Below are 16173 nucleotides of genomic sequence, written 5' to 3' on the forward strand. Positions count from 1 at the left end.
TCTTTACTTTACTTCAAAGTTCACTGAAGACACTTCTTTCCTCCCTCCAAAGGAAGTGAAAGACGTTATGTTAATTACCATTCGATTCCTAAAGTTATTGTTTCTTCTCTGGACGTGTTCAAGTCTCCCAATAATGGGTTGCAAATAACTTGATGTCTCTCAGGGTTTAATACACTCAATCCCTTGAAAGAATATGTCCAGACTTTTCAAATAGTGTGCCCGGCTGCCAGAACCACATTGATATGTTAACCACTCAGTGACTTTGAGTTGAAAATGCCTCGGCTCTGAATGTAGTTCTCCTCTGAAACACAATCTGAAACCACTACTGACACCTTTCCTTTCTGAAAGGGCATTACTGTCTTCGCAATGGAGAGCACAGAAGACCTGAAAAGGTCACACCTAAATCGGCATATCTCACATGTGAAAAGTGACGCTCAAAATAAGTGGAAAACGGAAGATCATTAAAACAAAAGTGTTGCTAAAGTAACACTTAATTCCCTGACCATATTTCCACTTAGCATCAGCTACTATCCCACACAGTACCAATTACCTTAATGTGCTGTTTCCAACAAGCATACATCTTTCTGAAAAGTAATTTCCCGAAATAACGTATTATTCCCACAATGAACAACCCATAAAACACACCACACGCCACTAATGAACTTGTGACGTGTTTTCCTCTTCACAAAAGAAACAACATAGACCCTGGTGACGTGCAGGGCTACAGCCAGGGAGGGGGTCCGACGGGGGGTTAGACAAACACAGGCAGAGTCCAGAGCTCCGAGGGGGGCCTCTCACCGTCCTCCGTCTCGAAGTCGCAGAAGCAGAGCTCCGAGCCCTTGCCGGTGATGAGCAGCTCTCCGTTGAGGGTGAAGATCATGGACTTGTCCTCCATGTTGATCATGCAGCCCACCACGTCGCCCTTGCTCCACGCGCGGCCGAAGTAGCGGCTGCCCACGTGCATGCGCCGGCCCTGGGGGAGCAGAGAGACTCACCTCAGGGGACCAATCAGTAGATAATTAACAATGCAGTGTTGCATGTCGTCCACATGGGATGCTACCAGTATGGGTCTTTTTCTATTGCAACAACTAAAACAGCAGTTTTCAGCCGTCAACGGTTGTGCATCGATGTCATGGAGAGAAGGGCTGGTCACACAACGTCTCAAAGGGGTGACTGTGAGCCAGCCATTCACTTTTTGTGCCTTGGCACAATTAAATGTACAAAAATATAACAATACAGTAGGGAACACTGAACACCGAATCCTGCCAGATGAATACTAAACATGCACATTTTTTCACACTTTATGTCAATCTAAATGGACATAAAGCTTGACTTAATGGTTATTTTACTGAGAAGCAATCATGTTATCTCACTCTGGTTTCAATTAAGAGGGGGGGGGGAGAGAGAGACAGAGACAGATTGTGAAAGTGTGAGTGAGATATTGTGGGTGAGTGAGTGAGTGAGTGAGTGAGTGAGTGAGTGAGTGAGTGAGTGAGTGAGTGAGTGAGTGAGTGAGTGAGTGAGAGATTGAGGGAGTGTGTGAGTGTGTGAGTGTGTGAGTGAGTGAGTGAGTGAGTGAGTGAGTGAGTGAGTGAGTGAGTGAGTGAGTGAGTGAGTGAGTGAGTGAGTGAGTGAGTGAGTGAGTGAGTGAGTGAGTGAGTGAGTGAGTGAGAGAGAGAGACAGACAGACAAAGAGAGAGATGTAATCCTAAATCCTAAAGAGGTAGTGGGCGTTGATGTGTTACCCTGTATCCGTCGAACACGAAGGCCTGGTCGTCCACGCCCAGCTCCATGTCTGGCCGGCAGCCCGGCCGGGCCCAACCCACGCGCATGTCCCCGCCGCTCAGCGCCTCGAACTCAAAGTACCACTTCCCCGTGGTCACGGCGTACGTCTGCTCCACACGGAAGAAGCGGATGGTATCCACGCTCTGGTCGTCGTTCACGTGCAGGGCTGGGGCGGGAGGGGACGGGGCGTCAGTGGGGGGCAGGAGATAAAGCTCCCCGTTTGAAGGGATGTGCAGATAGGGGATTTGCATATACTGTATGTAAATGTGTTCCCTAAATCAATGTACCCTCCAAAGTGTAAGATATGTTTATTTTCTTCAATACTTCATTTAATTACCCTCCCAGCCCCCAACAGGAAGCCATATATGTATATTTTGTGGACGTTATTACCATTTGTTTAATGGTGCACTGATTTGCAGTGTTTTTTCTATTGTATATAATTGGCTGCTGTGCCACCTGCATTTCCCTCACAGGATTTATAAAGTGTTATCTCGCCTTATTTTCGTCTCAGCGTCTGTACCGCCGGACTAGCACACAGAGTTGAAACAATCAATTTGGAAGTATGAAAGGACATCCAATTTACTGCATGGTTTCACTATCTGGTCAAACTTTGTGGATACTGGCCAGTCGTTGTTCCTTAGGGAACAACGGGATGAATATAAATGAGCACAGACGCAATGTTTACCTTTAAAAGCATGTGACGTTTGTTTGGAAAATGGTTTAATGTTCGGGAAACCATTCAACCTTCAAATCCAATGTATTACGTTATGTTCGTGCAGCCGTGCACTATAGCAAGACTTTAACTAAAAACAAATGCTTTGTTTTACATAAGAAGCTCAAGAATTTCCGTCCATAACCACACAACCAGCCGGGTGTGCCTCTCACCCTCCTGGTCCGGGGGGTCGATGTTGTACCCGTACCCCACCAGGGTCCTGATGGCCTCTCTCAGGGAGTCCCGGTTGGACTTCTTGGTGCGCTCGTCCAGCAGAGCATACGGCACCAGGCGTGGATTGCGTCTGTTCTTCAGATCCTGCAGGGTGAAACAAACGCAATCAGAACACCAAACTGAGGCTGATGCAATAGCTGCACATCCTTTTTCGGGATTTTTATTTCATCGCGTTGCTATAAATAACCTTAAAGATGGTTATTACCTCACCACTGAAAAGACTGTGGAGCTATAATCAGATTTCCTGCACCCCCCTCTACCATCTTACATATTAAAACCACTACAGCAAGTTAGATCTGCATGCTGTTTGAAAGAAACAATGTTCCCCAGTACTTTACGCATTCATTTGCCAGATGCTGGTGTACGCCCTAAAGCGAACAATCAAAGAACGGTAGCAACAAAAAAGTTAAAAGCTGTTTGAAAAACATCTGAACAGACTGCAGAGTACCCATTAGAACCTTTTAAAAAAACAAGGAGATAAGTCTGTATTTCCATTGTAATTAGCGGTGGAACTTAGTGGTAGAAGATAAAAATCCTTCGTCAATTGAGTGCGGCCTAACCTGCTGGATGCCGTAGGTCCATCCTTGTTTGATGCGGTCCTTGGCCCACACGTTGTGGGCGTTCTCCGCCAGTTTGTCCACCAGAAGCTCCTGACCCGCGTTCAGCTTCACCTCAGACAGCTCCAGAGGCGTCGGCTTGTATCCGTTGGTCATCACGTAGCTGTGCGTACCAACAAAGGGTTTGAGTGCAGGACGACGGGCTCAAACAACGCTAATCTCTTCATACAACATCCCACATGGTTATTTATCACTGTTACATCGCACAAATGCACTGCTACAAAGAAAGACGTGCGTGGATCCGCATAGAGTGTGGTGTGAGAAGGTCGTACTCTTTGGGCAGTTTGACTTTCTTCAGATCGTCTTCAGCGTGGACATTGACCTGGGCAACGTGGCACCCCAGAGCCAAGAGGGTCCTGTTAGAGAGAGAGAGATAGAGATAGAGTGGAAGAGAGAGATAGAGTGGAAGAGAGAGAGAGAGAGAAAGAATGAGAAAGAGAAAGAGAAAGAGAAAGAGAAAGAGAGAGAGAGAGAAAGAGACACACAAACCGCAGAGACAAACATTTTACTATACAGCAATATTCAGCAGGATTAATTACAATAAGTACCAAACACTTTAATACCATTAATAAACCAGCACACACACACACACACGATTGATCGGAGAACATCAATACAGATTTGTCGGCAGTGCAAGAACAGCGGCCAACGTGTTTTTTTTTCTCCTTTCACTTTATCTACTTTATCTTTTGGCAATTGAGGCTCGCATGATAATGGGATTGTTAGACTCGCTCAAAGGAGGCACCAGCATCAGGTAACTGCAGCGCGATGGATCCAAGATCTAGTGTTTGCACGGCGAGATGACTCAGTGCTATCAGTACAACAAGGGGATCAATGCCCGAACTCAGTCGGGAGAGATTTCTAATTAGGCAGGGATCCCAGCGCACACAAGCTGGGCCGCTTTCCATCTGCAGCCCACGGTCACTCGCTGCAGATTGTTATTCATGAGGCGGCCCTGAAGGGATTCAAGCTCTCTGGCCGTATTGATGGGCTTTTGTAAACATTAGGGTGCGAGCGCTGCGTTGCATTTTGTTGTCTGTGCACTCGTTTGAACCCCACGTGCATCACGCCTTTGACGAATATAAATATGGCAATATTAAACTTTAATCGGATAAATAATAACACGGTTGCTGGAAACAGGCCATTTTGTGAATGTGCATGCTGCAAGCACTGCCTCTGGTGAATGGGCTTCCGATATGAATGTTGGTTGATGAGGCCACAATGAAGGAACATTTGAGGGATTCAAATGTTTGAATAATTTGAAAAAATAGGAATGGAGATTATTGCATGGCCAGCTGCTGCATAAAGCGTAAAGCCATTTGCATTCCCCCTGCATATCCGACCTCACCTATACATAGCACACGATGCATTATTCATATTCATGGAGAGGATGTTTTACTTGAGTGTCTCGCTGGACATCTGCAGGTTGTAGTTCCTTTCAGTCTCAGGCAGTTTGGTGAAGTCCACAAGGCAGGGGTGCTGCCGCTTGTTGTCATCACGGACCTGAGCAGAGAGAAGCAGGTTAACCCCAGAGCCCCACCAGCCATCCAGCATCCTGTGTGATTAGCCCCTTTTAGCGTCGGACTGTCGACACCGCCACAACACTGAGTGGAAGGCCGTCGGCGTGCATCAGACAGGTGCCGGGAGCACCTTCCCCTCTGTTCAGTCCTCCCGTTGGTTTCTTGATGCCCAAGGCTAGCGTCGCCACAGCACTTTCACTTATAAATGAGGACATCCCTCTTTGTACATGGATAGGTCTCAACGCTCTGAGAAATGCTTTGTGAACGCAGCGTTTTCAGGGGAGCCCTGATGGTTCTCCCTCGGTACCAACGTCCCCAGGCTTCACTCATTTACCGCTGATGCCAATTCCTCATACGTAAAATGTCCATTTGGCTGATCACTATATTTAGAAGGATAAGGTAGTATGAGCTTGTGTTTTTCTATTTCAAACAATAATCACTATGGGGGCGTCAGTCAGGCCCACAGCCTATTTCAATCTTAATCCAAACATAAAGAATCAAACTGAACATTAGCAGTATGTCAGCTTGATACTGAGGCTGAAGCCGGCGCCGGCCATGAGTGGGCGTGACTAAAACAAAAGATGACCCTCTGATCGCTGGGGAATCTGCAAACATCAGCACTTGGAAGGCAGGAGTCAGACTACAAGTAAAGGAGAGCCTCACAGTGGGCCACGGCGAGCGCTTTAAAGCAAACGCACTCTGGACATGGAACGAGGTGTCCCAAACTCAACCAAAGAAGGATGGCACAGCAGTGGACGTCTACAGGTGTCAACGAGCATCCAGCGTGTCCAAACCCACGGCGGGCTCATCCAGGGGCAGGGGGGACAAGGTCACTATGGGGGGGGTTGAAGTAACGCTTAACACGGAGCAGCTGTGGTACCTAAACGCCGTCCTCAATAAAGGATGAAACATAAATAAATCCTGAGGCCGCCGCCGCCGAGCCCCGAGTCTCCGCCTCCCTCCGCTCGTTAATCTGGGCGTGACAGCCGAGGAAAGGGGCGGAGGGTGAGGTGGGCGATGTACTTTGGGGGGCTGGGGGGGGGGGGCAGCTGTCGTGTGGATGGCCTCGTTGGGAAATGAATCTCCTGGCGATAAAGCGACGGTAGTGAAGAGCCGGCGTGCGTGCTATTGGCCTAGACGCGTGTCCGATGGAGAAGACAAAGTCGAGAGATGTGAGGGATGGAGAGAGAGAGCGAGAGAGAAAGAGAAAGAGAAAGAGAAAGAGCGAGAGAGAGATAGGAGCGGAGGAACTGAGAACAACAGATTCATACATATTTGAGACGGTGATTTAGCTGAACTGATTTAGATGCAGTTACAGTTGATCGTGATAACAATTCAAGGTTAAAGTTTGACCTAGTCCATTTTTTGGGGGAAATAACTTAAACATCTGACACGGTGTGTTGCCCTTTCTTATATTCCGGCACTAATGCCTCACTAAATATATGACATAAACATACATTTCTGCATTTCTGCATTGCTGCTATGTTGAGGTGTATGGCTGTTGGGGAACAAAGCCCAAGAATTGTACTCTTTTGTACTTAATAAGAGGTTTAATAAAAGCAATTATGATTCTGTTTCTGATTCATTATGCAGTAATTCCATTAAATGCAATGACAGATTAATCGCGTCTATGCAAGGAACGAGCAGACTCAAAGACTGCCCGTGCCAGCTGCTTGATTGTGTTTCAGAGTCTGGGATTCCAGCCCTGACCGTGAAGCCTAGTTAAGTTATCGCTCATAATTAAAAGTCATCTTTCCTGCCAAACAGTGTTGCTATTGTTCTCAGGGGATTAAGGGGGAAATGAGGGGCCAATCACTGTATTCACAACGTGTTAAGCAGAATTTATAGTCGTTTTGTGGTGTTGTAAGTTAATTACACCGACTCTCCACTGCATTTATAACCGCTGTGACGCTGTAACGTTGCCGCGGAAACAGAGTTTTTGCACTCTTGCAGAAAATTGTGCACTTGGCATGTGAGACGTGTGCCACCTGCAGCGATTATGTCACTTTAGGGTGCCACAGGTAAGCGCGGTTGTACGCTCGCAGACCCTGAATGGGGTGTAGGGGTGAGGGCAGGGCAGCTCGTTGTGTTTCTGCCCCCTCCCTGGAGACTCCCTGGGGGCTCAGCACTGAGCCCTGAGGCGTACCTTGCCGTAGGTCCAGCCCAGCTCGATCTTGTTCATCCCCCACAGCTCATGGATGTTCTCTGCCAGCTTGTCTCGGACGTTGTCCAGGTGAGGCGGAAGAACGACCTGTGGGGGTGGGGTGGGGGGGGCCAACAGGAACAGATGGTTAGGCCGGGCAGACGGCCCAGAAACTAAAGACAACCTTTTTATTATTTTATTCCAAGACTAAGTCATCTTTCCCTTTTGGAAGGGGGGGCATTCATTAATGTCTACCTCCCAGGACTTACAGGTGATTTACAGGCAGAGTAGTAGACTGCAGCAGTGATATATACTGTATAACTGCCACAGAAGGAAATGTATTCTTAGATGGTTCATTTTAAATATAATACTCCACAGAGAAAGTGCCAGTGGTTCCAGTGATTTACCATGCACATAACTAACCCTAATTACCATTGATTAGCTTCTAATATCATTCTAGTAGGATACCAAATATAGAAGGAATTTGAAAATTCACATTTACTCATTCATTTATTGTACTATTTCTCGACCATGTAAAATGTCGAACTGGGCGACCAGAAGTGGATGAGTCCAACTTCAACAGTAAAGGAGGGGTCAGGAATTTACCAATGGCAGCAGAGGGTGGAAAGAGTTGGAGTTATTTACTTTACTGTTTATTAACGATCAATGTGAATATCGTTAGCAAACTCATATGAACTGAGTGATTTATTGGGAGATATGCTTTTCAGATCAGGTGTCTCTCAACATGTGCTGGCCAATTTTGTTGTGCAATAACTATGTATGATACTACTATTCCTCCTGCACTCTCCGATATTATCCAATATTATCCACCTGCAACAATAAATGCTTACGCTTCAAATAAATAAAAAAAACACAATGAAAAATAGACATTGGATGACATCCAGTCTGGGAAACGCTGTGATCTCAGAATACAAGGAGACGACTGAACCACAGAACCCTGACACCGCCCCGGGCCCCGGCCCCGTACCCCGGGCCCCGGCCTCACCTGGGTGGTGTCCACGGGGGTGGGGATGAAGGAGGCCTGGGACAGGAAGTGGGTGGTGCCCAGCAGGTCGCGGATCCCCTCGTGGTCCCTCTTGTACTCCTTCACGGGCTCCACGTACATCTTCTCCTTGGGCAGCAGTGCCTCGTAGCACGGCGAGTAGCCGGCTGGCGGCAGGAACTTGAAGTCTCCGTGGCGACCGCCCAACAGGAAACGCACTCTGGGAGGGGAGGGGGGGGAGTGGGGTGGAGTTAGTAGGAAAGTGCTTGGGCAAATCAGGGTGCTAAATAGTCTTCAGTACTAGTTGAAGCTATTTTTGAAAATTAAGATCTATAACATCGAGTCTACGGATAAGAAAACAATAGAAGGGAAATAAAGAGCTAAGACTGAGAATGCTTTGTTACTGCTGCATTGCTTCATTAAAGTTATTGCTCATTAGTTTGCTGGAATTACCATTGCTAAGCATCAATTCAAATATGTAATTAGGTAAAAGTGAATAAGGAATATGTGTGAAGTCAACCATCAATGCATATTCAACTCAAAGCAGTCTTATGGGTTCCATGTCAAACAAAGCAAAAAAAAGAACTCCTGCAAAGTATGCCTTCGAACGTCGAGACCACAATGTACCAAATGGTTCCTCCACTTGTACTCACAAGTGGAGCTGATAAGTGACACAAGGCAAAACCGTTCTCGTAAGGCTCGGGAGCGAGCAATGACCCAATCGCTTAAAATCGCGTTTTGCCTTTTCAAAGTTTCGGAGCATTTGAATGTTTTGGTGAAGAAGGTTGGGATGGAGACAGCATATGACACATGTCGTCCTCCTGTCAAACTGCATTGTGGGTAATCCAAGTGACAAGTGAGTTTCCAGTGTTAGCACACCAAGCACTTTTTTCCACAACTTCTTTCTACATATGTGTTTCTAGGATAACAGACACACCACAACTTTTGTCGCCTTCTATTTAGATCGAGGTACCATCAGTATGATTTAGTGGGGCACAACTCCATAGGCAACCAGGCTGTTCATGAGGCGGGGGTGCACGATTGGGACAGTGTGTGTGTGTGTGTTGTGTTGTATGTGTATGTATGTGTGCGTCTGTGTTTGTGTGTCTGAGTGTGTGTCTGTGAGTGTGAGTTTGAATTTGAGTGTGTCTCTCTGTCTCTCTGTCCGTCCGTGTGTGGGGGTCTCACTTGATGCCGGCGGAGAAGCTGACGACGGGGAAGAAGAAGCCCTCCACGTTGAACTCCTCGAACATGCCCTGGACGGGCTGGCCGTTGATCCTGAAGGACATGCTGGGGGCGCCCAGGTCCAGGCAGCAGCTCACCACGTCGTCAGAGTTCAGCAGGTGCTGGTTGATGGAGGCCACGGCCCTGGGGATCCGACCTGAGGGACAGAGACGGGAGGGGGGGGAGACAGAGAGACAGGGAGGGGACAGGGAGGGGGAGAGGACACACAGGTCAGACGCTGGAGGTAGAGGGGATGTGCCGAGGGCTGAGGGACGAGAGGGGACACTTTAATAGCCTGGTGGGAGGGGGAGAAGGGCCAGAGAGAGACATAGAGCTTTGAAAGAGGGAAGAGAGAGAGAGTGTGTGTGTGTGTGTGTGTGTGTGTGTGTGTGTGTGTGTGTGTGTGTGTGTGTGTGTGTGTGTGTGTGTGTGTGTGTGTGTGTGTGTGTGTGTGTGTGTGTGTGTGTGTGTTAAGAGCTGTTGACTGAGGGTCTCGGGGGAGGTGACAGAGTTATTCCAGGAGTCTAACGGTGTACTGGGAGAGAAGGCTGGGGAATCTGTTACATAAGGGCTGCTGAACGCTGGCTAGGCATTTCTTTAAGGTGAGAGCAGCCCTACTTTTGAGTTCTCAAGTCAACCCCCGATGTGAAATACTTTATATATTTATATATACTGTATACCATCCGCATATATTTAAGGGATTATGGGAGCCACATGTCGCTGTACATTAGCTTGCTAATTACACGGCTACTTACTGATTAAAGTAATCTATCATTTGACACAAAATATATAAATTAATTTATATAAAATGATTATATAATAATTATTATGTTGATTATTATCCAAGAGAGATTATAAGATTCTAATTATTTTAAGAATTGTTTTTTTATACCTTCTCGTAAAACCAAAAATAATTCTAGTTTGAAATAGTATCCATTGAAACACAGCAGCGGTTGGTTAAACTATTACTATTACTGTATATTTATATGGTACCACTCTATATTCATCTATATCTATAGACACGCACACACATAAACACACAGACAGACAAACATGCACAAACACACACACACACACAGACGTAGGTACCAGCCCACCTGACCAGAGGTGGAGCCCGTCGAAGCTGTAGGAGTAGAGGTCGTCCCCGGCGCCGTTGCCCCCCCAGCCCTCGCCGCCCCCGGGGTAGGGGGCGTAGCCCGCCGTGTTGGCCCAGCCCACCCGCAGGTGGGTGGGCTCGCCGGTCACAAAATGGTCCACCTGGTCGATCATCAGCTCAAAGTACCACTTCTTGTACTGGGCCGAGCCCTCGGCCACGCCCAGGAAGATGTTGGGTCTCATACTGCAGGAGGGGGGGGGGGGGGGGGGTGGTGAGAGAGAGGAGGTCCAGCACACTCTGGGTCACACGTATCCATACATCAGGCAACAACAGAGCAACCCCCAGAGGAGGACGTCCACGGTTTTACCTTTGAACGTCATTAACCAATCGCGTCTGCAGGAGCAGATCCCTTTTAGGCAGCAGGTGGTCACAGATCAGATTCTGATTGGCCCGGACGGCCACGCCGTTACAGACACACAGGGAACACAGCACGTCCAGGATCTACAGCAGAGAGGACAGCATCACGAGGAGTGAAGGACAAGAGAGAACACGACTCATCCGCGGTGCCCGTCGTTGTTTTTTTTGCATCGTTTTATGTATTTTAAGACGCATCTGTCTCCCAGATGACAGAACACACCCATCCCAATACATCATGCCCCTGCTCCCCCACACTGCATGTGGCTGCAGTCTGCCTCCAGCGGGGGCGGGCTGCGGCAGTGAGCTCCCGGCTCTCTGCTACGGCCCGCCACAGAGGGGCCCCCTGCCAGCGCTGCGTAGTGCCAGTTGTTTACGAGGATGCCATCGGATGCCAAACCAAACCAACGCTACAGTACCGCCGCTCGTTCGACGCGGCACTTAAAACGCATAGCTGGGATGTTGCTTGGAAACGGAAAGAAAAAATAAGTAATTGGATCCGCGGTGTGTTTTTTTTTTTTTTTTTTTTTTAGGAGGGTCCGTGATTGTACTGTAAACATAGATCTGTCTTTGTGGACGTCGGCGCCCGAGCCCAGCCTGTTACCCGGGGCTTAGGTGTTTATGAAGTGACATGATGTGGCACTATGCGGGGCCCCTCTCGCGGCCGGCTGGACTTTGTTGTTCTCACAGACAGACAGGAGACGCAGGGAGGGAGAATTAGCGGGGATAGATGGATGAGTAGTGGTTGAGGTGTCATGCTCCACGAACCCCCCCCCCCCCCCCCCACACACACACACACACACCCTCACTATGTAAAGTGCTCTGGAGGTCCTCATAAGCGCAATATGAATGCAATGAATCATTATTAGTATTACAGAGAGACAGAGAGAGATGTTCGAGGGCTGAGGAGACGATCAGGGTCGCCTACGGGGCAAACAATACAGTTTTAATTGCGCAGGAAAGGAAAGGAACGTTGAAAAAACGGTTGTAAACGTCCCAAATGTGTTGACGCAGCTGATCTGAGTGGGGGAAAAAAAATGCTGATCGTGTTGTTGTTGCACGAACGTTCAGTAATCCACTAAATGTAAGTGTTTTAACACTAAGGCTTACACATGATACTGGCCTTTAGCTGTGTTCGAGTGACTCTAAGGCCAAAGTTAATCCTTAAAATAGAAAAAATAGACCAATGAACATCAGAGATCATGCGTACGCCCTACACTTACAGCTGAATCCACTCCTTGATGTTACATCAATCATCAAGACATTGATCGATAACACTGTCATCCACCACGGCCGCCCGTGCCTACCTTGTGGTTGCGGCCGTGTTTATAAAGCAGGGAGATGATGGACTTGATGTGCCCTCTCTGGATGATGTTCAGCGCCTCGGGGCTCTCCACCAGGATGCAGTGGAGGACCTCCAGGATGCCTGCGAGGGCCCAGGCACATGGGTTCAGCACCGCAACATACGCTGGGTAGTTTCACGCATTATATGTAATGATACCACCTGATGAGTCGGTAAACGTCCCTTTACGACATTACACATAGACTAGATCCAACAGGGATGTTTGGTTTTGTGGGTGTTGTGGCCACCGTACCTGAAGACGACTCCAGCCTCTCCAGCTTGCTGACCAGCCAGTCCAACTTGCGGGAGAACTGGGTGCAGTTGGTCCTGTTCCCGCGGATCAGAGAAGCTAGGAAGCAGAACGGGTGAAAACTCAATTGAGGAGCGTCTCTAAGTAGATGACATGAGTTCACATTCGGGCAGCGCTAATTAACTAATTTGCTTAGCCTGTTAGCTTTCATGAAAGCTCATTCTTCATCAAACATGGATGCTTGCATAACTAGCCGAGCTCCCCTGGGGGTCCGTCTCCCCCCGCGTCCCACAGAGGTGACATTATGAAGTCTCTTTATTACCCCGCTGTCTCCTTTGACACCGTTAGTACCCCGGGGATGCTGGGTGAGATAAAGCTGCGGAAACTATTACGCTGGCGCGTGACTGCGACATGAATACTGATAGTTGTATAATCGCTCCTTATTCTGCCACTGTGCGGACAGCCATCCGTCAACACGGGCGTGCAGATGGAGACCGAGAGAGAGTCCCTGGGAGAGAACGCTCATCAAGGTGACCTGGGAGTGAATCCTGCACTCCGCTGCGTTCACGTTGGCCGCGAGGATTAGGACAGGGAATAGGTGTCTGCTGATAATCATCGTTTAAATGAATTTTATTTCTTTACAGAAGTCACCGCTGCAGTGAAGAAGTGACTTAGTAGTGCACTTTGAAACGGAGTAGAGGAGACGGTGATATGGAGAGAGGAAGGAGGAGAGAAGGAGAGGGAGAGGGGGGAGGAGATAGGACGGAGAGAAGGAGAGAGAGAGAGAGAGGGGAGGAGATAGGACGGAGAGAAGGAGAGAGAGAGGGGAGGAGATAGGATGGAGGAAAGGAGATAGGAGATGAGGAGAGAGAGATGCAATGAAAGGGAGGAGAGGAGAGAGGAGCGGTAGGGAGGGAAGAAAGGAGGAGGGGGAGGAGAAGAGGAGATGGAGAGAAGATTGAAGAGTAGAAGAGGGGAAAGGGGAGGGGAGGAGAGGGAGAGAAGAAAGTAGGAAGGAGAGGTGAGGACAGGAGAGGGAAAGAAGAAAAATAGCCGAGCTGGAAAGGGGAGGGAGAGGAGGAGAGGAGAGAAAAAGAGAGGAGAACTTTGGTGAGTAACAAACTGTCCAATTTGTCCTCAGGGGTGACCTCTCTGTCGGCTCACCGGCGTGTGTTATGGATATGTTTGCATTTTCCTCAATGTGTGTGTGTTTATGTGTGTGTGTATGTTTATGTGTGTGTGTGTTTATGTGTGTGTGTATGTTTATGTGTGTGTGTGTGTGTGTGTGTGTGTGTGTGTGTGTGTGTGTGTGTGTGTGTGTGTGTGTGTGTGTGTGTGTGTGTGTGTGTGTGTGTGTGTGTGTGTGTATGTTTATGTGTGTGTGTGTTTGTTCGTCTGTCTGTGTGTTTGTGTGTGTGAGCGTGCATAGCTGCGTGCGTGCGGCAGGGCCCGTTGGGGCTGATGGATGATGAGCACGGTGGGAGCTGAGTGTGGAGGTCCTGCTCTCCTCTCAGGCTGCAGCGAGGCAGAGGGCTGCAGCCTCTCTGAGGGTCACATTAGCTGCCGCTCTGGGTCTGGCCGTACCAGTGCACCTGGGCGTCTTACGCCATGGCTCACGAGACGTTGTGGAACCGCTATGAGCAAGTGATGACGGCGAAGACGAGCGAGACAAGGGCGTGATGGGGGAGGGGGGGTTATGGCACGAAATATGTGAAACCAGGCGGTCAATCATCCCGCGTCGTCTCTTCCCAGATAAACCCGGAACGTTCTGATCTCTTCCCCCCCCCGCTGTGCCGTCTCGCTCCGCTCCCTCCGTCGCCGCTCCTCTCATATGCAATCCTTTCCTTGTTACCAACGACCCCGAACCATTCTGGCGCGTTGCCGTGGTCACCAGCTGTGGTCTCCAGATGGGGCGCGGGAGCCACGAGACAGTAGAGTACCAGCTTTTAGTTTTCCTTATCTTTCCCGAGACAAGGTGACCACTGGGGCTGTGGTGAGGCACGGGGGGAGGGGGGGGACAGAGCGGGTCACAGGACGACCTGCTTCAACCTCAGACTCTTTGGGCTCCGCCCCTCAGGCACCGAAACATCTCTCCCTGGGGGCTTTTTCGTATTTTGTGGGAGTGATATTTATAGCGTGCCCGGGTAATAATTTGCCCCTTCTCTCCCCTCTCCACTCCCCCTCGGCTCGGCGGTCGCTTTAGTAGTGTTGTTGTTCTGTTCCCAAGGACACTTGTGTACTGACGCACTCCGATACAGGAGGTGGCGCTTGGTGTCCAACCCGCCAACAAACACAAAGAAGAAATTGTTTATGTGGTCGTCCTGGTACTGTGTCGAAAGCGCGGCAAAAGCAGGATCCCAAGGCCATACAATGGAGTGGAACTCCACACTGAGCCGACTATTATTGATGTCTTTGCCGGCCTTCCTACTTTATCAGCCGTGGCGTTGCAGCTCAGTGGCCAATGAAGAAGTAAACCACTTGCTTGTTTGGGTTCGGTAGTTACACACTGGATGTGAACCGTACCCGAGGACACAGGAAGCGCCCTCGAGACCTTTTCAAAAGGATACTGTATTCACGCAAAATCAGACACACGCACGTGCGCGCACACACACACACACACACACACACACACACACACACACACACACACACACACACACACACACACACACACACACACACACACACACACACACACACACACACACACACACACACACACACACGGTGGGCTTACCGAGCAGCTCGTACATGAGGTTGAGTATGTCCTTCCAGGCCTCGCCCGCCTGCTCGCCCGCGGCCTCGGCGAAGTGCGCGGCGCTGTCGTACAGGTTGAGGCGGTCGATGCATTTGGACAGCAGGGCCAGCATGCCCTGGGACAGGACGGGTGGGACAGGCGCCGTTAACCCCCGCACACTGCAAGCACTCGGAAGGCTATCCTCCACCGCGCCTTGTCATTTTGATGGCCGTTTTGGTGCATTAGGGAGATTTATAGATTTAAAGCACATCGGTGGTGAGGCCTCAAGGCACGGGCCCCTCAGGGTGGGCCTGAGGGCCTGTCTATACTGTTCATTGCAGCAGAGGTGCCACTCAACCAAATAGAAGACAGCTCAAAAATCAATGGCTTTTTCGCAGTGTGGTTTTAATATTGTAATGCACGCTTTCAGAGGGAAACCTTTCCATAAAAACATAACCTGTTTAGAGCACAACTTCTGCTCCTCTTTCCCCCTCACCTCCACGTTCTTCTCCTCCCTTCTCAGCTCCACCTGCTCCTCCTCCACCTCACCTCCACCACCTCCTCCTCCCATCTCACCTCCACCCTTCCTTCTCAACTCCACCTACTTCTCCTCCACCTCCTCCTCCCTTTTCAACACAATCTGCTCCTCCTCCACCCCCTCCTCCTCCCATCTCACCTCCACCCTTCCTCCTCCACTTCCTCCTCCACTTCTCACCTGCGCCTCCTCCTGCCCGCGCCCCAGCTAATGTTCCCCTGCTCCTCCCCTCTCTCCCCCCTCACCTCCTCCTTGAAGAGGTCCTGGCGCTTGATGAGTGAGCGCAGCAGGCCCTGCTTCTCCTCGTGCTCCAGCTCCGAGTCGGGCTGCTTGAAGTACTCGATGAGGTCGTCCAGCGTCTGCAGCACCTCCTCCACGTAGTCCGCCACCGCCGGCCCCTCCCCGGTCGCCGTGCTGTCCAGAGCCCTGGGGGGGGGGGGGGGGGGGGGGGGGGGGGGAGACCAACACTTGGAGGTGACTGTCGTTTTTTGATATGCGTGCGTATGTAGTGGACGTTTCTTAATGTCTGAGGTGCCAAAACATTCGTGGCCCAAGCTAGAC

General features: G+C 49.6%; 1 protein-coding gene across 5 annotated transcripts in view; it reads right to left on the minus strand.

Moving 5' to 3' along the window:
* Positions 1–16173, minus strand: part of ryr3 (ryanodine receptor 3) — a 109439-nt gene that overhangs the window by 61977 nt on the left and 31289 nt on the right. For all 5 annotated transcript variants that reach the window (XM_060041700.1, XM_060041699.1, XM_060041698.1 and 2 more), the window contains 15 exons: positions 15858–16038; positions 15078–15213; positions 12344–12439; positions 12056–12174; positions 10702–10835; positions 10336–10577; positions 9203–9395; positions 8018–8234; positions 7015–7119; positions 4748–4851; positions 3621–3704; positions 3292–3451; positions 2671–2815; positions 1746–1951; positions 799–973 (listed from right to left, as the gene is read on the minus strand). In XM_060041700.1, the coding sequence (XP_059897683.1) occupies positions 799–973; positions 1746–1951; positions 2671–2815; positions 3292–3451; positions 3621–3704; positions 4748–4851; positions 7015–7119; positions 8018–8234; positions 9203–9395; positions 10336–10577; positions 10702–10835; positions 12056–12174; positions 12344–12439; positions 15078–15213; positions 15858–16038 (2297 nt within the window). The remainder of the gene's footprint in view (positions 1–798; positions 974–1745; positions 1952–2670; positions 2816–3291; positions 3452–3620; positions 3705–4747; positions 4852–7014; positions 7120–8017; positions 8235–9202; positions 9396–10335; positions 10578–10701; positions 10836–12055; positions 12175–12343; positions 12440–15077; positions 15214–15857; positions 16039–16173) is intronic.

Source organism: Gadus macrocephalus, chromosome 21, assembly GCF_031168955.1.
Source record: "Gadus macrocephalus chromosome 21, ASM3116895v1".
In the NCBI taxonomy this organism is placed as follows: Eukaryota; Metazoa; Chordata; class Actinopteri; order Gadiformes; family Gadidae; genus Gadus; species Gadus macrocephalus.